Source organism: Vigna angularis, chromosome 3, assembly GCF_016808095.1.
Source record: "Vigna angularis cultivar LongXiaoDou No.4 chromosome 3, ASM1680809v1, whole genome shotgun sequence".
NCBI classification, from domain to species: Eukaryota; Viridiplantae; Streptophyta; class Magnoliopsida; order Fabales; family Fabaceae; genus Vigna; species Vigna angularis.
Window position 1 is genome coordinate 13,045,742 of NC_068972.1, and position 26,523 is coordinate 13,072,264.

At 30.9% G+C, this 26,523-nt stretch overlaps 2 protein-coding genes across 2 annotated transcripts; one reads left to right on the top strand and one right to left on the bottom strand.

Moving 5' to 3' along the window:
• The first annotated feature begins 1,864 nt into the window (after nucleotides 1-1,864).
• On the top strand, nucleotides 1,865-2,849 carry LOC108325753 (uncharacterized). The gene is made up of 2 exons (XM_017558842.2): nucleotides 1,865-1,991; nucleotides 2,084-2,849. The coding sequence occupies exons 1-2, from the start codon at nucleotides 1,935-1,937 to the stop codon at nucleotides 2,693-2,695; spliced, it is 669 nt and encodes a 222-aa protein (XP_017414331.1). The 5' UTR covers nucleotides 1,865-1,934; the 3' UTR covers nucleotides 2,696-2,849.
• Nucleotides 2,850-6,298: 3,449 nt separating this feature from the next.
• Nucleotides 6,299-9,656, bottom strand: LOC108325017 (LRR receptor kinase BAK1). Its single transcript, XM_017557992.2, has 4 exons — nucleotides 8,915-9,656; nucleotides 8,184-8,444; nucleotides 7,211-8,071; nucleotides 6,299-7,088 (listed from the first exon to the last, which is right to left on the bottom strand). The coding sequence occupies exons 1-4, from the start codon at nucleotides 9,342-9,344 to the stop codon at nucleotides 6,604-6,606; spliced, it is 2,037 nt and encodes a 678-aa protein (XP_017413481.1). The 5' UTR covers nucleotides 9,345-9,656; the 3' UTR covers nucleotides 6,299-6,603.
• Between the last annotated feature and the right edge of the window lie 16,867 nt (nucleotides 9,657-26,523).

A 26,523-nucleotide genomic window follows, 5' to 3' on the forward strand; every position in this document is an offset into this window, starting at 1 on the left:
CCATTTTAATCTATGAAAAGTTTCAGTTTTATTCTACATAAAAGAAATACAAGAAGTTTGTTCAAAATATACTGTGACTGTGTGTTGAATATATGATTCCTTTCAAAATAAACGAGTTGTGAGAAAGAAGAAAGACTGGGCAACTGATATGGAAATTAGTGATTATAATTTTGGACACATTCTTAAGGGAGCTTTTATTTTAAGATCAAAACTGTAAAATTAATTTTATTGTAAATAGGAAAACGCGTGGCCTTCCATATTTATATCTTTATAACATTAAAAATATATTATTTTATTATTTTATTATTTTTATGAATGATTAATTAAAAAATAGAAAAAATAATGTAGATAAAATTTTGTAAAAATAATATTTCAAAAATGATGTAAACATTATTTTTAAAAGGAAAATTTATTCAATCATTTATTTTATTAAATAAATGATAAATATATATATTTTTTATTAAAAAGTAAAATTATCTAATTAAAAAAATGAATAAAAGGAGAAAATGATATAAATAAACAAATTTTGGTACTGGAATGAAAAGATAAGTCAAAGTGTATAATGTTGTATGCGATAAAAAAAATTTGTTGTGTAATATCATTACCTTAACATAACTTCAGTTTTATAAAAAAAAATATCTACTTTTGTTTTAAATTTGGATTTGATCAATTTTTTATTAGTGTTTTAGATAGTTTTTTTACTAGATTTGAGATTCAACTTTTAACTTTTCAGAATTAGTTTTATAATTATGCTTTGTGAAAAAAAGGCTGATTTATGAGAAAGTACTTATGTGTTTCCTAAATAAATAGGAATATTGATTGAATTCGTAAATAGAGCAATGATTTTAACTAGGAGCCAAAGTTATTACTAAACATTTTATAATTGGTAGTCAATGTCCAGGAAGCTCACGTAAGCTCCATTTGGTCAATAGAAAAATTGATTAAATTAATGAATTATATATACCTAATTTGTTTATTGCCATGGACAATATATGTATCATGTGTTGATTGTCATTTTCCCTTTTTTCCAAATCTCAAACATTTTCTTCTTTATTTATTCTAATCCAAGAAAATCGGAGAAACTGTTTTTGACCTGAATGAAGGGACGTATTTGGGTTTATTAATTATTGCCAATTAAATGGACTTTTTATAAAAAAAGAATAAACATTTCAAAAATAGTTATATACGTATAAAAGAATCTTCTCTCTAATTTAAAATGAGAATGAAATTTGTCTCTTGGTGTTATACTTCTTATTACCCTTATAAACTCTTATGTTTCATAAGGCAATGAATAATTTGTAAATATTAAAACAAATATTTGATCAAGTTTGGTATACTTGCATAATTTTAAGCATCTTTGTTTTGTTTAAAAGTTATTATTTCCCAATCAGAAGAAAATACTAAATAGAAAGATTTAAAATTTTGTCACCCAAATAATGCATTATATAGTAAATTTTCCATATACGGTTTGATTGATGAAGGTCCTAGAATGTGTGTATGTGAAAGAAAGTCCGAATCCATGTCCACAATCTTAATGTAACTTTATAGAAAAACAATAAATGGGGAAAATAAAACTGTTTTCTTTCTCACTGACAGGTTTTTTCTAAATGAGAGCAAGTGTACGAACATCCTAACCCATGATTATTAATTTATTTACTAATGTAGAAAATTTATTATGTGTAAACAATCCAACACTGAAAACCCGACAAAATCAATTAAGCTTTGTTTTTTGGTACATACATGTCATTTTGCATTATCATATAATATTTTTGTGTCTGAGCTAGTTGGAATGACACATGACCCACTATGTCCAGCGATATCCCTCGGTTGCTCCTATATATTTATAAGCACAAGAACGAAAGCCAAGGCACTCATCATTTGCATCACATCTCAGAAAACCCTCAGAGGAGTTGAAACAATCAAGAGATTGAATCATGGCTTGCTGGTCTGCAGAAAATGCCACAAAGGCCTATCTCAGCACTTTGAAAATGGTGAGTATTCATGATTCTCTCAAAACAAGCTTCTTGAATCCCTCTCACTATCTTCAAAATCTGATCTTTGGGTTATTATATTTATTTTTCAGGGTCAAAAGTGCAAAGAGCCAGATGTGGCTGAGTTCATATCAGCACTTGCTGCAGGAAACAATGCACAACTGATGGTTGTGGCATGTGGTGGTGCAGCAGACTCCACCACGCTTGCATTGGTTGCTGCTGCTCATCAAACTGGCGGCCAAGTGATTTGTGTTGTCCCTGGCCATGAAGAGCTGAGAGCCTCAAAAGTTGCCTTGGGAGTGGCTTCTCATGAAGTTCAATTCATGGTAGGAGAAGCTCAGGAGCTTCTGTTAAACCAATACGATCAGGCAGCAGATTTTGTTCTCATTGACTGCAACCTTGAGAAGCACGAAGAGATTTTGAAAGCAGTTGAAGAGGGTAGGAAGGAAAATGGGACGGTGGTCGTGGGGTACAATGCATTTAGCTGCAGAAAGTCTTGCTTGGCATGTGGATCAAAAACACAGCTTCTTCCCATAGGAGAAGGTTTGCTAGTGACTAGATTTGGAATGACTGAAACAAGTCCAAAGTATGGAAGCAGAATGGGAAAATTCAAAAGCCGATGGGTTGTAAAGGTAGATAAATGCACAGGCGAGGAACATGTGTTCAGAGTCAGATCTCCTCACAGGAAAGTCATCCAAGCTTAATCATATGCATCAATATATATACTGCTAAATTCACCATTTTGTTCTTAGACAAATGAGTGCTAAATCTTGCTTCTGATATGAAGCACCGTAGGAATTAGTAAGTACTATTCTACAATGTATATACCAAATTATAAACATAATTGTTTTGTAAACACATGTTATGCTTCTCTTGTGTGTTCTAAAGAAACAAACTTAAGACCACGCATAAGTATAGACTTTGTCAAATTAATTGATTACCTTCGGCGAAGGTTCCTTTATGACATTTTAACTCACGAGGACCTGTATACGAATCTTACTTATAAAATCTCTATTTCTGTTGGACATTCAATATAAAATCCACAAACAAGATTGATTCTTACCAAAACGTGTGCATCCTATTATTCACAATAGAATAATCATTTATAGATCTGCCAAATTAACAAAACACGTAAAATGCTATTTTTTAGCTTTATCAAAGATAAAATTAAGCGTCCTCCTACTCGTTTCAAATTCACCTAGATATATAAGTCTATATAGCATCAAACATTAACAGAAAATAAGTTATCTTAAATTGGAATTCCAAATTTTAATCTACATCCCATGTTAAAACATGAGGACTATAGCAATATATATATATATATATATTTATTATCTCAAGGTCTTATATTAAAAGTGACGTAGATTTCATTGGATATGATATATAGATACTTTAATTTGGGTCAAGTATTCATATCTAATATTTTTGAATATTCTATCAATATTTATTAATGAATTATCTAATTTATAAATTAGTAATATTTTTTATAATTTTTTTATTTTAACAACATTTAATAAATATGATTTTAATTTAAATTCATACAATAAAAATAATATATTTATCGTATTTTTAATAATTTTTATATATTTTTCAATATACATATATCACAATATCATATTCTATTAATTTTAAAACAAATGTATCAACTTATCCATACATCAAAACCAATGGTTAATCTTAGTGTTCAACCCAAATAAATTTATCAAATAGAGTTTCTAAATCCTTTATATAGATAAGACTCATATGGTGAACAATATGGTGGGTACTGTTAAACTTTTACATCATTATATCTAAAGTTACTGCATTATAAAATGTTGAAAATTAAAGCAATGGTGAATAAACCAACTCATTTCTACTAATGATTATAGTCAAAACTAGGGTTGTTAAAAAAGTTTGAAGTTGAAGTAATATATTTTGATAATATTGATGAAAGCAAAGGGAGTGAGCATCCACGTGAAAGGAGTAGCAAAGCACAGTGGTGAGGGTGAGGGCCTGGTAGCAGCATCTTCAAGGTACAGACAACAGCCTGGATACACAACCTTAAATTAAAACATAGTGTTATGAGATGATCTAATTAAATTACAACCACCTGGGCCGGACTGCTACTTGCTCCAACGTGGGGTCTGTGTTGGTTTGTCCCTCAAAATCAGAGCACTGCTTAGTTGTGTATTAACATTAGCTAAGACTGGTTTAACAATTCATTAACCAACACTAACACCTTAATTACCACTCAACGACAGCTAATCCTTGCCTACATGTTTTGGGCTCACAGCCAGCATTACCATGTGACATGTCACGTTCACAAAAGTCTTGTCTTTAATGTTAATAACAAATAGCAATACCTTGGTGCAGTCTTTTTTCCGTCTTACTTGTACTTTGTTTTGCTTTCTAAGTTCGATAGAAGCCTCGCGTCCCTAAAGACAATAATATATTAGTTCGTTTTAAACATAATCTTATGTAAAAATATACGTTAGAGTTAAAATCTTTTTTCTTTTTTGGCAAATCTTATTCTAATTTTCTTTTCTGAGTTATAGTTTTATTTTTAAAAAAGAATAGCAGTGTTATTTATAAGTACTAAAAGTTAAAGTATATTATTGCCAAACTAGTCCAAAATCGAAGGAAGTTCAAAATAATTATTTTAAACCTTAATCCGTCAATCCATCCAGTTAAAATTAAGAAAATACATGACTTCAACCGGAAATATAAAAAAATCTGTTTAAGCGTAAAAATACACTATAAAATTTAAGAACTTAGATAAAACAGATAAAAACTTCAAATACTTAAAATTTTCTTAGTTTCACACACTAATGTGACAAACATCATATGCAGACACTAACAAGACAATAGATTTTAGAAACAAATAATCCCATAATAATTTTATTAATGGTAAGTAACATTTCCCTCTGTAAAATGTCTTTTTCTCCCGTAATGTAATGTAATAGCTGTCTCTCTTTGTTGTAAAAGAAGAGTATGCGATCGAATTGCTTTGTAAAACGAATGAAATTTCTCACATCTTGGTTTCTTTTTTCTTTTTCCTGAAAATTGGGCAGACAGTGATGCGTGACCCATGACCATGAAATTGGACTATTGTGGGACTTGGTATTAAATATTGGACCCAGTATACAAGTGGCTATGGGTCATTTCTTTCTGCACTTCCATACTTTCCATGTTCTCCCCATCAAGTGGGTTAAAGAACCAAATTACCCCCTGCTGATGTCATCCTTTGCTGTCGACACCGTCACCCCATGCCGTCACCGCCCCTGGCCTCAGTGTCACTCTTGTCTACACGTTATGTTGCAGGTGGACTTAAAACAAAGAAAGAAAGTGTCTTTCATTACATAATTTAAATGTCAATTTTTTTATAAAAAGAAAATGTGAACTGTGTGATCTAGAAGAAATTTTTAATTACATAAAAAATAAGTTTTAGTTTATACAATTAATAAAAAAAAATTCTCAAAAATTGATTTCTGGATATATACAATCTGAAAAAAAAAACTTCTTCCAGATTATATAATTTGAAATTCGAAAATGACTTTAGGATTGGATAACCCTAAAACTTTTTTTATGTAGAAAAATAATTTCTGAATTTATAATTCAAAAATAATAAAAATTTCTAGATTACGTAATATGAAAGTAAAAGAAAAAAAACTCTCCAATTATATAATCCAAAACTAAAAGAGAATTTCAAAATTATGTAATATGAACATTTTTTTATGTTTAAAAATGACTTTCAAATTATATAATTTGGAAGTATTTTTTTTAAGAATAAAATGGATATTTTCATTATGGAAGGAAAATCTGAGGCACATGACTGAGCGAGTGAAACATCTTTAAGTAGTAGACAACTGAGCCCATGCACCCGGAACATGTGGGAACATCCATCCTCTGAAAAGTCTTTAGTCCCACAAAACAAAGGTAACCAACCTCCCTCATGTTTCTCAACAAGGTTAGGTTCTCTACCCCAATTTTCATTTTACCTCGTCCCCTTCTAACATGGTATATTCTAGCTATTTGTTCAATGAAGTAATGACGGTTCCACAAAAAAGGACCAGAATGAGCAATACATACAGTGATATAGATCCTGAACATTTTATGTACGACTATTTGTTATTACCCGTAGACACATACTTAATGAGTTTAGCAAAATGATTTTATGTTTTTCACTTTCGGATGAATATATATATATATATAAAAAAAATAACTTTTGACCTGGTGGAAAACACGGGTCCCCTCATATAATAGGTTGCAGTTGTACCAAAAATTAAAAGAAACCTTTTTGGAGTGAAAATCTTAAGGTGTGATGTGAGTAATGCCTAAAATGGCTTCATCGTTAGCGTGAGATGATAATCATGAGAATCCTTGACATTATAAAGAATGTGCGAGAAGAATATAATAATAACTGTAATTCGGAGTTAGTGAACAGAATCCTACTACGTTGGATCTTTGTCTGGTAGGTACGGATAGGCCGAAAAATCAAGCATTCACCTTGTACAGCAAAATACATTGAACAAAATTACAGGTGATTTGAGGAAGAACCCACTACTGTCGAAAGCTAAGCAGTTGTTAAATCCCTAAAATGCCACAAACATAAGCAGTTGTTAGCACTAACTAATCAGAGGCAGCTACTGCAGTTTCCCAGTTCTTGAACAATGGCTTCCATGGATGGCCTCTCGAAAGGAGACTCATGGGAGCAAAGCAAAGCTATTTTAGCCAGTTTAGCTGCTTCATATTCAAAGTATCTTCCATGAAGATTTGGGTCCATAAATTCTTGGAAGTTGGAGCATTCTGCAGCAAGCCTTATTGAGCTGGTAGTGATTTCTTGCTTCCCAGAAAGGATCTGGAAAAGCAGCACCCCAAAAGCATAGACATCACTTGTCTGAGCAAGGCGCCCAGTAGTGGCATATTCAGGAGCCAGGTAACCCTTTGCTGCACTACCCTTCAGTGCAGAGAACACAATATCATTAGTAAGAAGCTTGTACAGGCCAGAATCTGCCAACAATGGATTGTACCGCTGATCAATTAGGACTCTGTCAGCTGAGATGTTTTGGTGAACCAAAACTGGTTTGTTTGCTCTGTATGCATGTAAATATGCCATACCTGATCAACACAAAATGCTTCAGTTTAGACCTCAAATAGAAAGCATAATGAGAAAGTACTTATAATTACATTATAGGAATGCAATTAATTAATAAAGGGTGATTGATAGATAGAGAGTTAACCTTTTGCAACCCCTTTCACAATAGAAACTCTAGTTGACCATTCAAGGACTTCACCATCTCCTTCCTTAACATCAAGGAAGCGTGAAAGGTTTCCATTGGAAACAAAATCATAAATCAGAAAGCATTCACCTCGTCCCCTTGAACAACAGAATCCTCTCAACCTAACTACATTATCATTCCTCAATGAGGTCAACATGTTCAGTCCCTTCATAAACTCAGCTTCATCCGACTTGCAACTAGTTTTACTTATGCTCTTCACAGCAACAACGGATCCATCTCTCAAAACTCCTCTATATGTTGCACTGAAGCTATTCTTGCCCAACAGATTCAACTCTGAGAAATACTGAGTAGCAGACTCCACTTCTTCCAAATTGAACCTCAAACTCTGGAACATATCTTGACTATACCCATTGAAATTTCTACTCTCAGCCAAAGGGTCCCATCCTGTAGAGTACTCAAGGCTGACCAAAGGAGATCCGTTTTTCCTACACACACCCATGGCCTCCTCAGTACCTTGACGGTTGTCACTGATATGAAAAGAACCTCCAAGCTTTTGCTTTCTCCGACGATACAGTGTGAATGTCAAAATACCAATTGCAGACATTGCAATTATTACCACAAATATGACAACAGTAATTGATATGGATTTATTTGATTTTGATGAATTAAGGCACTGAGTACCATTGCATGGTAACTTCACATTTGCAGTTTCGGGGATATCTCTAGTGGCTGCTCCATAAGGCTCTGGTCTGCTTGGAATGACATGATCCGAAGCGTTGCAAGCTTTCAAGGATGAAAACCCAACTCCACATAACCCCAGATTGTACTTATACAGAAACCCATCCTCTAGTCTCTTAAGAGCTTCATCGAATCAAGAAAAGGAAAATAAACATATTTTAGATAAGAAAAACAAACTAATGAAGAAATGGAAAAAACTGACAAGATTAACCATGTACAGTAACATCGTTATTACCAGGAGGTACATTCCCAGAAAGGGTGTTGTTGTGAACATCCAAAACTCTCAGTGAAGGAGCTTCAGCAAGACTAGTGGGAATGGAACCAAAAAGATTATTAGAGCTCAAATCTAACCTCGCCAGCATGCCCAAATCACCTAGACTAGCAGGGATAGCACCAGTTAACTGGTTTGACTGCAATGCAACAACACTCAGCTTTTTCAAAGCACCTAGCTGTGTAGGAATGCTTCCAGTCAAGTGATTATAGCAAAGCTGCAAAACTGTAAAAAAAAGTGAAAGGGACAAATAAGCACACTGAACAGTTTGAACAACCAACACAAAACTGAAGATACCCATAGGAAGAACAGGTAGCAAATTTAGTTTTCGAACAAATGCTAAATGAAGAGAGTAAACAATCAACAGAAATAAAACTCTTTTTTCAGCTTACAAGTTTGTCAAAATATACAGGATTCAAAAAGCCAACGTTCAACACTAATAAAGAAAAGGAAAAACCATTTTGGAACAAGTGTAAGAGAGTTCCGTGCACACCATTTGAGGGAATAAAGCAAAACAAATGGTATAGTACAAAAAATAATCGAAACCAAGCTCAAGTCTTTCAGCCAAAGCCCATCTTCTCCAAACAGAAAACAAAACAAAAAAGACAAGCTTTAAACACGGAAAAATTGAAAAACAAAACTAAAACAGAATAATAAAGGTTTCGATCTTGTTCAACAAGATCACAACCACAAACCTTGCAAGTTCTCCATGGTGGCTATCTCGCGTGGGATTTCCCCAGACAGATTGTTTACATTCAAATACAAATCAACAAGCTCAGTCAAGTTTGCAATCTCTCTAGGGATGTCTCCATACAGAGAGTTATAATGTAAGTAGAGTCCAGTCAGGTGCTTGAGCCCTGCAATGGCTGGTGAAAGCTTCCCTGAGAGGCCCTTACCCTGCAGAGAAATATTTGCCACCTGACCCTTCTCATTGCATGCTACTCCTTCAAAATATCCACCACATGGGTCACCATTGACAGTCCAAGACGGTAGATAAAGGCTCTCTGGATCCAAACTGGCTTTCAAATCCATCAGTGCTCTTAGCTCTCCGTTCCCACACACCCATGTTGGGTTTGAGAGCAAAAACGCAAGAGAGAACAACAGTAGCAGTACTGAAAACGCCATTTTCAGTTCCTAACGAAAAAAAGGCTTACAAATAAACAAGCTCTGAACTTTTGGTTTTTGAATGCGACCCTATGCAAGGCTTATGTTTCCGTGTGTAAAGCAAAGAGCAAAGAGCAAAGAGCAAAGAGAGTGGAAAAAGCGCATAGAGGACAAGTGAAGTGGTGAACGGATTCAAGTCAAGTCATAAATCAAAGACAGTAAAAGTGGTGTTCGTGGAATGTTGCAAAAACTCAAAACTAACCACTTTTTCAAGGAGTACTCTCCCACGCGTCATTATGGAACACTTTTCTTCGTATCATTACGTAAGTTTTTGTTAAATAACACTTTAATCTTGTTCAAATAATGTTTAAATGATTGACGTTATCTGCATAATTACATTTCCTTGTCAACATGGTATAGTGAATCCAAAAGTGGAAAATAAAAAGGGAAGTAGATCATCAAAGCATGGAAGAAAAAGGGGTAAAGTTTTCTTTTTTTGTGGGGTTGTGATCTTATGGCTTTTATGTGCATTTTTCTTCTAGAAAAAAAAAAACATTTTTATTACTCTAATTGTTTTTACAGCTTTAAATACCCATTATTCAAGAAATTTCACACTTAAAAATTCATTTATCCTTGATCACCACCTGATTTATGTTATTATTGTTAGTAACAACGGTGGTAATTATATATGTTTAGCAATGTTATAGTATATAGCCTGTTGTTTTTCTAATTTCAAACTTTAGAAACAAACAAGCTTTGAATTAAAATATTGGGAGATTCTCTTTCCTTTGCTTCCATTTGTTATTGAGATTTTTTTCCATATTTAAATTCTAAGTAGCAAATAGCATCACAGGTAGGATGATATAATATTGATACAAAACCACAGTACAAGAGAAATATACTAATCTATGTCGTTTTTAGTAATTCTTTTTGCTGTCATCTTTTCATTATTTAATTCTATTTTCATAGATAAAAAAATTATTTATTTATTTATTAAAATAAATAATCAAATAGCTTTTTATTTCTAGATAACTAAATAGTTTTTCTTTTTAGAAATAACTATCACAAGTTATTTCAACACTGTTCTAATAAAATTGTATTATTTTATCATTTTTGTAATATCATTCTTACAAAATTATTTTTTTAAATGATATATTTAATATAATAAAAGCGTTAATATACTTAGACGGAAATACATAATAATATAATTTAATTTAAAAAAGTATATGTGTTTTAGAATTATTACATCTGCATCTTGGAGTTTGAAAATTCAAACCGTTTAAGTTTTTTAATAAATTCCTTCTTTTTCGAATTTTTCTTTTTGAGTAGAAAATGTACTATGGACTGCGAAATTAATTTGTCTGCTTTACAGGTCCCACCGTTGGTACAGCGCCACGTCTGCCACGTTTGGGAATGAGTGTGGCACGCGCCTAGCGCGTGGAGTTGGTGAATGAAATGCTTTTCAAAATTCAAATTCCTTACATAGTTTAACATATCAAAGTGATAAGTTGTCTTCTATTTAAAGATGAAGAAAATAATGGATGAATTTCGTTGTAAAATTTCAGTTATTTCTTTTTTAAAGATATGAATCGTGTTTGGTTTTGGAAGTGGATTTGGAATAAAAGATAAGTGAAAATTGAGTTGTTTACACTAAGGGAAAAAATAAGAAAAAGATTGTGAGTTTTGAAAAAAAAAAGGAAAAAAATGTTTTAATAGATTAAAATATAAGATTATTTATTTTGTTCTTATAATTAAAATTAACATATTATATTGTTACTATTATTTATTATTATTATAGGTATATATATTGCTTATTATTTTAACAGAAATCTTTTGGTGTAAGTGAGTAGCTTTTACGTATAAAATAAAATAAACTAAATTAAAATATTGTTAGAAACATATATATCTATTCACTTTAGCTAAAAAGAAATCTTGTTGATGTATCTTAATATAGGTACGAAATCTATTCTTTTTTTCTCTAGAACCGATTTCTCCACCATTACCAACAATCAGAATTGGCTTCCTTTCCATTACAACATATTTTATCACTATAAATGCGTCCCAGAATTGGTTTACTTCCCTCCTGAATCGATTCCTCCACCACAAATTTTCCCATAACAGAGTTGTTGTATAAAAGCAACATCTACACATTTAAAAGGTTTAACAATATTTTTTTAACAACATTTTAATATCATTTATATGTCATTCTGAGATGTCCAAAATTATTTTATAATCAATAATAATAATCATAAACATCAACATAAACTAAACATAAAATAAGATATAGATAATTTTAAAATGTTGTAAAAAAAATATCGTTAAAATATCATTATTTCATTTAAAAATAGTGTTTTGGGAAGCATTTAAAATTCTTTTTTCTGTCCCATGGTTTGTTTGATTTGATCTTCAAATTTGGGTAACGGAGAAAGTTGTCTCACACTTCCAGAAAAAGCCACCTTTGACACAGTATTTAATATATTGAACACAACACCGCTGCTTTTCAAGCATTATGCTTCCTTTGCTATTTTTGCGAAAAAAAATAGCAAATAATATTTCCTTGGTTGTGTAAATTAATATCGAACAGTAAACAGGTTTAATTAAATTTAAATTTGAATAACTATAATAGAGTAGTTATTAAAATTCTTCTAATTGCAGAATATTTAAAATTTTATATTTTTTGACTAAATCTTTATTATTTTTAATAATTTTGTTAATGGAGTAGTGTGGTTTTTATCTTATTCTATTGTCTTTTCAATTATTCACGTTTATTAATAAAGATAAGGTTTTTTTAATAATATAAAATAATGTTATAGTTAATGTAAAATTAAGAATAACTTTTACGGTTATTATTGAGAACATGTTAATAATGAACTAGTCATATTCAAATAACTTTCATATCATTTATAATAAAGGAATGGTTTGTGTCACATCTTTTTATTTAACACGTTTTCAATAAAAAAATATTTTTATTTAATATTAAATATAACATCATTTTATATTAATTAATACTTCACATTTCTTAAAATATAATGACAAATAAGTAATATAACAATCAAAATTTATGTGACTTAATTAATAAACAATTAATACGACAAAAATTAAATTAAAAATATCAAAATTTTAAATGCTTAATAAAACAAAAATTTATTATAAAGTTGAAAATTAAGTAAACCAACTCCAAATTATATTATAGAATTACAAAATAACTTATAAAAGGCTCTATCCTTTCTCTTTTGTATCACTCTATATTAAGCATTTATTTTTATGTGGCTTTTAATTTTCTATTATTTATATAAATTATTACTAGGGGAATAAGGCACACAATATAATGCCATATACGACTTTTATACTCACTTTCAAAGGAATAATAATTGATAAGTCATGCTTTCACTTTATGTGAAGAAGAAAAAGCTTCCACCTCTATTTTCCTTTTACTTTTTGAAAGTAAAATATTAAACCTGAAATGTATATTTTATTAGAATGAGAAATACAAAATAAATAAACAAATAAATAATATTGTGAATGGGTAAAAAGTTAAGAGGAAAAACATAGAAATTCTGTACATTCGGATGCTTAAAATTAGTAAAGTCGTAAACAAAGGATGCAAAAAAAAATTATAAAAAAGTTATTTAAAATAAATTTGACTTAAGAAAACAATGAATTTTGTTTACTAATATGAAAATATGTATTATATGTTATAAAAACTATATAGATTTACAAATTAAAGGAAAAAAAAATCCAATGCTTTCACCTAAGTTTGCTCGCATATAACCTATTTAAATGCGTGTTAATCTGTTTGGTTCAAGAGTTAAAGCTATTGATTTTCGGAATTTTCAGATCCATTTGTTTAGCCCACATACTATATTATTTAAAAAATTACTCTTTTTTTCACTTTAAAAAGTGGAAACTTAAATTAATTGTTTACGAGAAAAGAAAATAAACTCAATAGTTATCGTACATGGATGTAGAAAACATTGAATCAGAACTTTTAGTATATATTTATTATCTTCTTCTTTTTTAGAAAAAAAACATTGCCATTAGCTGAAATTTGTTATATTTTCAATTATTTTATATTTTATATCACGCACGCACGCGAGCTTTAAAAATAATTTAAATTTAAAAATATGTAGCTCTAATAGGAGTATTGTTCACTTAAAATCATTGGAATAACTTTTAAAAAATTTAATGAATTATGTTCCGTTTTCTTAACAACTAACGGAATAAAGCAAAATGATTTTGACAGAATGAAAACCCATCTATCTTGAAAGTAAGATAGGTTCTCTTAAGTTAAGCCAAAATATCTCACTTTTCTCATATAAAACAATAAGAACAAAATCAAATCTAATTAAGATTCATCATTATGTTATTTTATTTAATAATATTCATTCAAGCAATGGACTATTATAATATGGAAATTTTGTGGGAGGATTTTTGGTAAAAAAAATTATATTAATTAAGTAGTTAAGGGGGACCAAAATTTAAAAAATGAACTTAATTGTAAAATAACTTTCTATGTTAAAACTTTGATAATTTATCTCACTTTCTAAAGTGTCTCTAACACTTATATGACTCCAGCCACAAATTTATGAGTAATTTTTTTTAGGCACTTAGCTTTGTGGTTGAACATTTTGGTATAATTTTGACTCTCAATATTTGTCTGATGCATCTTTAATATGTTTTTCTTTACTGACATTGGGGACATTGTGACAACATCATGTGAAATGGGCATTGTATTTAGTTACTTAGGTTTTGTTGGAGCACAGCAATAAAATGCACAACCAACAAAAGTGTTTGGTTGGAGAGAGTAATTTAGTTTCTCTGTTTTGAACGTTTTCCATTGTCTTAGAGTACTTGCATTGCATGTGTTGATTGTGAATAGACACCACTATTATACGTATGTGGTTGATCGATTGGGAATATAGAATACTATGAGTCGATGTCAACATCAACATGAAAAGCATCTACTTTTCTTAGAAATATTTGTGCAGAAAAGCCAGAGGGCCTAGCAGCACTGACATAATGCCCCAGAAAACAACCTTCATGGCCAAGCATAAAGTTCGAATGATGATCATGGGCCCAAAAACCCAACTATCCAACTTTGAAACTAATATGTTTGATATGATTTGTTCATGCATTTCTTAGAAATAATGTTGAAATGAAAAACAAAATGTCTTATTGAAGGATTTTTCGAGATTGATCTAAATCATTTCAATTGCTATCTATTTGGTTGGTTGGGCGCATTACACATGTTTAAGGAAGGAGACAAGGTATACGAGGTTGATTTACAATCAAATCACTTTGTTCAGTGAAATTTTGAAACTCTTCCACCTTTATCCTAAACCCTAACTTATTTCTCAGCTTTTATTCTTCTTTCAAATTGGTGGTAGGTAGCCACTCATACTGTAAGCACCAAAGTCAAAATGGATTAACTTATTAAACAAACATAACAAACATCACATGTGATTTGAGTCCCATAAATACATTGGTGCATCACAATTTTACAACCTATGTCCTAAAAACTGCAGACAAAAAGTAGAAGAACAAAGATTGATAGAAAAGAAAACAATATTTGTTAAAGTATCTCAAACCTTGAGCTATCAATTTTATATAATGCTTCTAATTAAACTTAACACACTAATAAATATTAATAAGTAATTTTTAATTCTCAAATCATTCATAATAAAAATATATAAAATTATAAAACTAATAAACTGTTGTAAATGTGATTAGTTATACATTTCAAATTATTAGGTAATAAAAAAAGATTATATGAAGAAAATAAACTGTATTCATTTTTTCAAAAAGAATATAATTTATTATCCTCGTAAAAAATCAGTAAAATATTTATGTAAAAATACGAGCATGATGTCTTCAATAAATAAATAAATAAATAAATGTTATATCAAAGTTAAATTAAATAAATCATTTCGTTTCAATATATATATATATATATATATATATATATATATATATATAATTTTAGATTTAATAAATTCTCTATATGATTTAAAATTTTAAAAAAATCGTACGTCTCTTAATCCAAGAATCCGTAGCTAAAATTCATTTGCTGAGGGAAAGGTAATTGTTTATCCAAATTAAATTCATATTATATATTGTGATCACAAAAATAAGAAAAACAAAATATCGTAAAAGTGTTTGATAATATTCATCAATAATTTATAACTATGATAATTATAAATTTTTCGATAATACCAACCGATAAATTATTAATAAAATCTTTTAATAAATATTATAATTTAGTATTTCTTTTTTCGTATTTTTTTTCTTTTTTTTTCTTCTATTTTTTTTTCTTGTCTTCTTCTCCTTCCACCATCGTTACTAATACCATTAGTTCAACTTCTCCTCCTTTCCTTTTTTTTCTTATTTGTTTTCTTATTTATCTCCTTTAATATATAAAAAACATTATTAAACTTGTTGAGAATTTAATGATAGAATTTATTAACAAAATTTACCAATTAAATATATTATTGATGCAAAAATATATATTGGAATTGGAATAGAGATTCTAATTTATCAACAATAAATTTATTATCTTGAAATATTTTTATAAGTAGTTTAAATTCTAAAATTAGTTGATAAAATGTATCATTAAATTTAGTTTTATCGATCTTTATTCTTATAGTAGTAATATTGTTTAGTCTGTTTGAGGTGAACCAAAAAATGCTTGTTTTTCAGTACTCTAACAATGCTTGTTTTTCAGTATTCCAAGGGAGAAACTCACACGTAAACTTCCAAATTTAAAATCGATTCTATTTTGATTTTGTAGCGTGAATTTATTTGAAACCATGACAAGGACGCAAATTTTGGAAGAACTTGTAATTAAGGTCAAATTGCAGTCGATGTGGATCATGGATCAGGCTCTATAAATTAGAGTAAGTTTTCCAACTCTAAGGAATAAAGTTAAACACCTTAACTTTAGTTACCGAGATGTATTGTACATTTTAAGATGATTGATTTACAGAGTTGGAACCCTCTCACCTCACCCAGCAAGGAAAGAGAGCAAGTTGTTACATCACTTTTTCCTCAAAAGATAATAGAATCTTGGATTTGGAGGTTCACCGAGGAGATATAGACACCAATAATATATGAATCTAACTGTATAAAGGATTAATGAATTAATGGATTTTTCATCTTTATATAGTGTTATACTTTCTTATTTGTATCGAACGTGGACTTTGACTCATAGTTGGATTCCACCAAAAGGTTCACTAAGATGTTTTGCTAAGTTCTCAACCGGGCCTTCTCCAGTGACATATATAAGCTTGGAAGTAGAGACCAACCATCGCAAACATAGTAAGTCTACCATTCTTAATTTCCTTCACCTTTAGAAGTGCAGCTTGGTCTGGATCCTTTGCTAGGCCCAATGGCTCGAATGGACTATCTCAGCAATAACAGCAACAATAAGATTGATGGGGATAGGTTTCCCGAAGTAGTGAACGTACCCCATCAAGAAGCAAAGCTCGGCTGCATTAATGTAAGGCTGTTTTAAAATATACTATGTGTAAAAGCTTAACGATGCTCAATATGAAGGTAACATATGGTATTTTTTCATGACAAGAACTCGAGTAAATTGAAGTTGTCTTGTTCATGTCACAGAACTGACAGAAGTGTTGCTCGCAGGCTCCAGGTTAGTACCATGGCAACTTTTTCATATTTTATAGTTATTTAAGGCAAGGTGAAGTTTGGAAAATGTCTTTAAGACCCAACAAGAGCAGTGAGTAAGTGATATATGGCCTTTTGAAACACTATTCATAGTTAGAAAAGAAAACAAGAATGTGTAGGAGAACTACAAACAGATAGCCGTTGTATTGGATACAAACAAAGTTTCACATCAAATAAAACAAGAGATGAATATGCGTTTATATACACATAAACATAAGATAATGGAGATACCTCTCCATTAGTAAGAGGTCTTCTGAAATGGTACCAAAAACAAATCCATAAGATTTATCTTATCACTGTAGAGATCTATGTGTATGTGTGTTCCTTGTTGGCAACAACCTTTTTCTTTGGAGGAGGTGCAAACTTCTTCTTGGAAAAAAGAGCAACAACCCTTACTCCCTCCACCTTCCCATTACTGTTTTGTCCTTCAGTAAAATTTTATTTTTAGGGTTAATGTTTTGAATTTTTACCCACTTTCAACCCATTTCAATGCATATACTTGGTACCCCACATGCTGTGGCAAACACACAATCTCTTCTTGGTGGTGTGGTGGTGCTCAAAGGTTGCAGTGGTGCTTCGTCCAGGTGCGTAATCAAATAAACCCTAAAATAAAGATTTAAACTTTAAACGGATGTCATCCTTCAACGGATGTCAACATCCTTCAACGGATGTCAACATCCTTCAACGGATGTCAACATCCGTTTAAGGTGAAACGGATGTCGACATCCGCTTAAGGCCAAACGGATATCCCACATCCGTTTTGGCCTTCGCGGCTCTAAGCACATGATAAACAGATATACAGATTTAAACTAGCCTGGGATAGAGATGAAAAACCAGATCCACTGCTAAATCTACGCTCCTCATCTACGCTTCTCCACACCAAGAATCAACACCAATGGAAGAAAGTAAAGGGAAAGGGAAGTGGGGAAGAGAAGGTTGAAAGAAAAAGAAAAAGAAGGAAGAATAAAACCTTAAACGGAGATGGGTGGTGGGGTGCAGCTGTGAGTGAAAGTGAGAGGTAAATTAGGATTTTGAAATATGTTAAAAATCTCAAAAGATAAAAAGTAAAAAAATTAAAATAAAAGAGTAGTTTTAGAAATAAGATAAATCGGGGAGGTGAAGGAAACAAGGAGTGATGATGGAGAGAACAACACCCTTAACATTGGTACAAAATGGTCCAGCTAGATGTTTTGGCCGAACCCACCCTTAATATGCCAAAAATGAACTAATCGAACTTACCCGCCACCGAAAAATGGGTTAAAAATTGTAATCTGTCCCACCACTTTTTTTTTTTAATTTTTAATTTTTAAAATTTATTTATATATATACACTATAAATAAATATTATCACCGTATTTAATTATATAAATATTTTCTAACTTTTTTAATTAATTAGTTAATATTTTTAATTAAATAAATTAAAATAGTTATTATATTTAAATATTAAATTATTTTATTATAAATGATAATTATAATTTAATTGGTAAATGTTAATGATTTAAATTATATATTACATTTTAATAGAATTCATCTTTTAACTTAATTTTATTTTAAGTTTTAATTTAAAAAAATAAACTAATATAAAAATGGGCTAATGGGCTCGACATGATGGTGTGCCAGTTTGGTAGATCAGTTAGGTCTAAATAGATTGACGATTTGAAATATATTATTTATGCAATATAATTTAATTGTATTTTAAGGTGGTACATGACAATTTTTTGATAGGCCAGAGTTCCATTAACATGGAATTGTTGTATTTCTAAGTTAGAGCTCTTATACTAAAATAATATTAATAAAAAAACTTAAATCAATTATAAAAAAAGAGAATAATTTTTAAAAATATTGTAGTTTTTATAAAATAAATGAAATTAACTTTTTTTTATAACTCGACCTTTTATTTTTTAAAATAATCAAATTTCGTTCATAAATACTATTTATACTTTTAACTATTTTCTAAAATCTTGAAAATAAAATAATAGTAAAGATAATCTTAAACTTTGAAAGAGATAAATAAAAGGAAACCAAATTTTTGTGGCGGTAGGAAATGAGCTGATTTTAATGGAACTTTAAGTTGTTGTTCACTTAAATGGATTTGGGAAAGAGTGATTGAATGAACTTGAAAGAATTGAAAGAATTTGAAGATAATTTTGTTGTTGTTTATTTGAGTCGATTTTGGAGGTAAATGAGAGTGAATCTGGAAGTAAATTTTTTTAATCTGTCACATCAATCAAATTCTACACTATTTTTCATAAACTTTACTTCCAAATCTAGTTTTACTTACCTCCAAAATTCACTCAAATAAACAATAAAAAGTTTTTCAAATTCATTCAATCACTCTCATTCAAATTCATTTAAGTGTACAAAAGCTAAATGTTTTGTTTTTCTTGAAATTTGTCATCTATTATATTTATTGCTGATATGTTTCTTCAAGAGTATTAATTACTGTAATTAATGCACTCTATTTATATTAAAAGGTTTAATAATGACATGAATTAAGAAGTTTGTACTCATATGCCGCTAATATTAAATAGTTTAAGTAAACGCTTCTATTACGTGGACGCGCAGTTTTAAACATAAGCATCCAAAATACACCTCTTCAAGTGATATTCTCTCTCCTTACTTTTTAAACTACTCCTTGTTTTCAAGTTTTAAGAAAATATTAATTATATGTTATTTTTAGGAATTTTCAATATTAACTAAGTCAAGGATATAATTGAAAAAAACGTTATTTTGAAATTTAGAAAATAACAAATAAAAATTAATATTTTTTAAAAGATCGACACATTCTTTGTTAATCATTTTTAATACATTTTTTATCCAAACAATAAAAATTACTTGTTAATTTACACTATCATTTTATATTAATCACAAAATATTATATTTTTTAGCTCACTGAAACAATTATACAAAACTGACAAGATAAAATAACAATCATATAACTTAATTAACAAAAAAACCAAACAAAAGCTTAATTAAAAATATAAAATTTTAAATATTTCACACAAAAAAATTATTTAAAACTTAAATAAAATTAATAAAAAGTATCACGTGCTAATTTTTCATAACATTCAATTACTATGGAATTCATCACACTTTCAATATTATAAAAAAAGTTAACTCAAAGAAAACTTATAAGACGTTATTACATATATTTAGATAAAACTTATAATACCAAAATACACTCAAGTTCCTCTATAATTACAAGATATTACAGTAAACCAAAAATATGATGGGTCTTTACGGAAAGAAAGAAAATGAACTTGTATGTCTTATTCTACGCCTCAGCTCCATTTCTTTTTAGCATTTGCTCACCAGAAACATTTTCCCATAAACTCACCTAATTAAGGTGATTATTGCAAAGAAAAAACAAACACACACAAAAAACAAAGAAAAAAGAGTAAGCTAAAGTACCAAAGGAGCATTCACAATATCATAATTATCATTACAATTAAACAATACAGAAATAACCATATTAACTCTCAAATAAACCTAAATATATAAATAATCTTTAGATTTGACCCTCCGGATACATGTATTGGTGTCAAACTATTTAGAGACCTGCGCATGTGTCGTAAAACAACATATCACCCAAATTATCATACAAGGTTAATTTGTCAAACACCTGACCCTAGGCTAAGGATCTCCTACTACTCCTCACGACATAACCACCCCTTTTTACTTGAGATTGAATGAACATTGGAGTGTTAGAAACATTCTCTCATTTCAAAGCTTCTACAACAATACACTACACACAAACAAAACAGTAGGATATTCCTCATGGAATTCCTTTAACCACATACTTAAACGAAATACACTTTCATCATTACTATTCACAGGCATTCATATAAACCTCAAAAGTAACACATAACATCATAATAACCAACTCAAAGCAACCAAAAAAAGAAAGCAAGAAAAAAAACATGAATGACCAGAAATAGGGTGCCCAGCAAAGGGACAAGGTGCTAGCAAGCCATACACCTTGCCTAGTGAGAGGACCTCTCCCCAACAAGTTAAGGGAAACAGAGGTCCAGACTTGTGGTGGAAAAGTGGTGCTCAATGTCCATTTCCACCTCTTAGCGTCCAAAAGTCAGAGAGCTCATTGACTTTGTGACGCCCAATGCCCAGGGTGGCGCTAGCGTCTTGGAACCTAGTGGCTCTCGGGTTTGACAGCGCTCAACGTCACACAAGGCCACTGAACACTATACTAGATGACAACAACTTATTTTTCTAATTTTAGTGCACCTTAGACTTATCCAAAAGACCAAATTGGTATCCTTGACACTAGAATTGATGCAAAAACATGTTTATGAGTGAAATTGAGTACCTATTTGCTCATTTAGTCATAAACAAGGTGCATTAGATCAACCCAACCACTCAGAAACTCATATATTCAATTCTACATGTAATAAACCAAAAATGACCAAACTAAGTGTCTAACCAAGTCATAATTGACTCAAAAATAGATCCTAAATCTTTAGTTTCATCACAAAATAATTCCTTTAGATTTTCACTTGTCAAAACCCTCAAAATGGATCAGAAACTAGCTTAAAACTCAACCTATTGACTACCTTAAGATATAACAACTGATTTCATTAATTATAACCTTAACACATCATCTCAAGTTTTTCAAAACAAGTAATAATTAACCAACATTCATAATAATACTATTTCAATTCAAATAACACACATATAATTCAATTCCAAGCAATTATATCACACACAACAAAATCTCAAACAAACTCAATCTCTTAATCAAACTTAAGCATACAAAATTAGATAATCAAAGCATTAAAACAATAGATAAAAGGTATTTAACTTCCCTTACTTGACAGATGACCAAACCGTTCTAGAGAATCTAAAACAACCTCAAATGCATAAGGAGTCCTATTTTCTCCTATGAGCTACCTAATCATGATTAGAATATACTATTAGGATCATTGATCAACAAATACTCAAATTGAAAACTCAAATTGAAGACTAATAAGACACATGCAAACTAAGCGGATCCACGTACAACAAATATAAGAAAAAACCAAATAAAGGAGTTGAAAACTCAATTTACTAAAACGAAAAATTTGATCAGTCTATATTCAAGAGCTCGTCATAAGAATCAATTATACGATCTCGGTTTTTCAATTAAACGAACAAGGAGGAAGAACCCTTGAAGAGAAGTCAGAAAGCTTTAAAAGAATCATTTTTAGATAAATGATGTGTTTTAAAATAATAACTCTTTCGTAATTAAACTATTTATAATAAAATCATTTAATATTAAAAAAATTAAGTTTCATTATTTTTAAATCACTACCACTCCTAAAAAATATCAAGATACACAACTTTAATATTAATTAAGTTAAATAAATAAAAGTATGCAATAAATCTTATAATAAATATATTCCATCTCATTTATTATCTTCCATGAATAAAAATAAAATTAAAATAAAATAACAAGGAGTAATACATTTTAATAATTTTGTTTAGTATGAGTTAAAATATATCTTTTTGAAGAGTTAAATGGTGTTGACATGGAACTATGTCTAAGAGTTTTTATTAGGATTAAATTAAAAAATTTATATTTTTTTAATAGAATCCTATATTAACTTACCATTTTTCTTATTTGTTATAATTTGTTAATAAATATTAAGTTTTATAATTAATATTGTAATTAATATAGAATGATAAATAACTTTATTGGTTTTATTAAGGTTAAACCCCTTTAGTTGTCTCTATTTTTGTGAGTTTTTCCCAGTTCGATCCCTGTTTTATTAGAATCCCCAATTCAGTCCTAAAAAATAAAAATTTGAATCAATTGAACCCCTACCGTTAAATTGGCTTAACGGTGTTAAGTTTTTTATGAGCTGGAACGTTGACGTGACTAGTTTTTGAAACCATTGCTACATCACTTCTGCCACGTCAGTGTCATCTTCCCAATCCCCAACAGCACAAACCCCAAATTGCAACAACATAAACGAAAAAGGAAAATCAAACCCCAAATTGGAAAAATCGAACGCAATCACAGACATCCCTAACAAGCGACAACCACCAAGGTCTTCTTTTTAGCATAACAAACTAATCTGCATCAATGAACTAGAATCCAGAAAAAGACTCAAAACCCAGTTCCAAAACCCTAACCCCTAATTTGAAAAAATAAATTGCAAGCACAAAACCTTGAAACATGAATCAAAATGCAGAGAAAACCCAAAACGCGAGCAGTTGAACCCCGCGATCGCGCCACCGTGAAGATGTCATCAACCCAGAAACTCACTCTGTGGGAACGACTAGCATGAACACTCGCGTCGTGGAGGCCTTGTTATCATGATATCGTTGTGCCGCGAAGACGGAGGTCGAGCCTGGGCCGTCAGGACTTGTCTTTCCTCGCTAAAAAAAACCCAACCCATACCAAAGTAAAGGTAGGAGAAAGGCTTTTTCCCTTCCTACGAAGCTGCAATGGTACCAAGAAAAAGAAGAGAAGAAGAATGGTTATCTATAAAGTGAACCACAGAAATGAAGAGCACAAAAAACTCCCTCCATAGCCACAAAACACATACTCCAAGAAGAAACAAAATAGAGAAAAGGAAGGGAGTCTCCCTCTTGTGACACGGCTTTAACTAGAGCGAAGGATGAGGAGGAGACTATGTCCGAAGAAGAACCCAAAGCTGGGTTTTGTTCGAGAAACAAGAACAAACGATAATTGGGGGAAAAACAAGTATAATTATGGTTCTGCAAATAATTTTTCTTTTGGAAAAAAATAAATTAAAATAAATTAAAATGGAGTTTGTGCTGTTGGGGAAGATGACGCTGATGTGGCTAGAGTGATGTGGAAATGATTTTAAAAAACTAGCCACGTCAACGTTCCAGCTCATCAAAAGCTTAACCCTGTTAAGCCAATTTAACAGTAGGGGCTCAATTGACTCAAATTTTTATTTTTTAGAACTAAATTGGGGATTCTAATAAAACGGGGATCGAATTGGGAAAAATCCATAAAAATAGGGACAACTAAAGGAATTTAACCTTTTATTAAAAATGGTTAATACCCAATTTTGTCCCCAATTTGGTTGGCAAATCTCAATTTAGTCCCTCATTAGAAAAGTGTTTGAAATGGGTCCTTACTTGTAAATTTTTGAGTCAAATTAGTCTCTTCCGTTAAATATAATCAAACAGAGTTAATGGGATGATGATGTGGCAGTAGTTAGTGGTTACGTGTCAAAATATAATTGTGTGCGTGCTTACGTGTTGGTTAATTAGATAAGAAAGAGTTTTATTAAGAAATTGGGTTTTTTTTTTAATTTGGCATAAATTGATGTAGGGCTGAATTGTGCCAGATTACGACATTTTCGTTTGTGCGAAAGAAGAGAGAATCGTTATCGCGAGAATCGTTATCGGGAAGACAGAGATCGTGTAGACATCGTTCTAGGGGGGATTTGGACGCGCATTCGCAAAGATCGTGATGGTGAGGTAAATTACGAAAAACAGCATTCAAAGGTGCATTTATGGTAGGTTTTGTTTTGTGTTTGGTTGCTTTCGCTATGGTCCCCCCATAACTTTTGATTTCTATATGGTTTGTCTGTTTAGTGTCCCCCATTATCGGTGCATTTGCTTTGTTTCTGTTGCGACATTGTGGTTGTGTTCCCCCTTGATAGTGTGTGGTCTTGTGTTGCGCCATTTGCTTTGTTTATTGTGGTAATTGTGCTTTTGCTTTGTTTGACTTGTTTATGGTCTGTATAGTGGTATGTTTATGCTTTGTTTTTTGCTTAGATAACATTTGGGTTAAGCATAGATTAACTGTGAACAAATTTTATATTAGATAATATGGCAAACTTAGACATTGAAGTCGTGTTTCACCATGGGGGTAAATTTGAGAATAATGGGACATTCAGATACCACTATGGTCAAACCACAACTTTAAAAATAGACCTTGATCGATGGAGTTATTTTAAAATATTAAGCATTCTAAAGGAGATGAGTTATAGGAATGTAAAGGAGTTATGGTATTCATTGGGTCGTGGTCCTATATTAGAAGATTGTTTGGAACTATTTATTTGATGACAAAAAGGTGCATGTTGATGAGTCAATATTTTATTGACTTCACTTAGGTTATTGTGCTGGATTTAATTAGGGAATTGTGCTTGAATGTCCAATATTTTCCCATTTTTGCTAATTGTGCTTAATTTGACCAGAAATTCTTATTTTAATTAATTTGAATTATCTGAGCTTATTATTTTCATTATTGATTGCAGGGAAAATTTTGGAAATACAATTTGAGACATTTGAAGGTTAAATGAGAAATGACAATTGGGCCCAAAGGTGGAGGTTTATTTTTGATGTGCAGCACAAGATTTTATTTTGGAGAATGCACTTGATTTTCCTTTAGAAGCAGCAACCACATGGTGTCATGGCTAGATTCATTTTGGGCTTATTAGAAAAGGTGCATTCAATTGGAGAGGTGCACACTGCTGGCTGGAAGGAAAGAGCATGTCACGGCCCAAAGGAGAGCTTCAGCACGTGAGGAGGGCGTTCATTCTTCATTAAAAGAGCAGCCGTCACCCTTGAAAAGGGAATCATCTTTCATTTAGAGAACACACAGACACCACGCATGGAGGGTTACGGCTAGAGGATTCAGCACTTTGCTTTGGATGTTTTTAGTTTCTTTTTATTCCAGCACATGTCACGGAAATGAGAGAAACACACGGATGAGTGGAGCTAAAAAGGAGCTGTCGCGGGATTGCTGGAAGAGAAGCATTTCATTCTCTTTTCTTAGACGCACGGTGATTCACAGCCAGCTGGAGATGCACACACGGAGTTTCATTTCTTTTCTTCACGCAGGAACCAAACTTGTTTCTTTATAATATATAGATATATATTGAAAGCATTTTTATTTTTGGAGACATGCTTCATTAGATGTGTTGTCACGGCCTGCATCATTTGCGTCTTTAAATGCTCATCATCATGGAAGATGGTTTTTTTTTCTTTATTTTACAACTTCATTTAACTTATACATTGCTGATTTATGTGCTGCTTTCAATTGCTTCGTAGTCTTTTGCATTGAATATTTCATTTCCAAGCTGCATCTTTTGTTTGTTTTTGTTTATTAGTTGGCGTGGTTCCATTTTAATTTACGTAGATGAGTTTTAGATTTCTTTATTGCATTTCAATTCGGTCATGAGTTGTCTTAATTATTTATTGCATTTAATTTGGTTCATATGTGCATTTCATTTTTAACCAAGTGAATCTTATTATCTGCTGAATTTTAATTAGTTCACACGTCTTGATTTAGGACCATTCAGTTTTCTGTTTTCGTTCACTATGTTATTTATTCTGTTCGGCTTCTTTATCTTCTTGCATTTCTAATTTCCCCACTTTTTTTAGAAACCGTTCGGTCTCAATGTAGAACTGTTCGGTCATCTGCAAGACCGTTCGGTCTTCATGCTTTGTTCATTTATTTCAGTGTTTTCAATTATGTTTGGTTGTATTTAATTTCCAGTTTTAATTTAGTTCATTTCTAATCACAAAGACACTTTCAA

Excerpts from the sequence above, each read along its gene's own strand:
- LOC108325753 (XM_017558842.2), top strand. The coding sequence starts at position 1,935 with ATGGCTTGCTGGTCTGCAGAAAATGCCACAAAGGCCTATCTCAGCACT. Across the intron at positions 1,992-2,083 it reads ATCTCAGCACTTTGAAAATG|GGTCAAAAGTGCAAAGAGCC; the intron begins GTGAGTATTCAT and ends TTTATTTTTCAG.
- LOC108325017 (XM_017557992.2), bottom strand. The coding sequence starts at position 9,344 with ATGGCGTTTTCAGTACTGCTACTGTTGTTCTCTCTTGCGTTTTTGCTC. Across the intron at positions 8,445-8,914 it reads CACCATGGAGAACTTGCAAG|TTTTGCAGCTTTGCTATAAT; the intron begins GTTTGTGGTTGT and ends TTTTTTTTACAG. Across the intron at positions 8,072-8,183 it reads TTCTGGGAATGTACCTCCTG|CTCTTAAGAGACTAGAGGAT; the intron begins GTAATAACGATG and ends GATTCGATGAAG.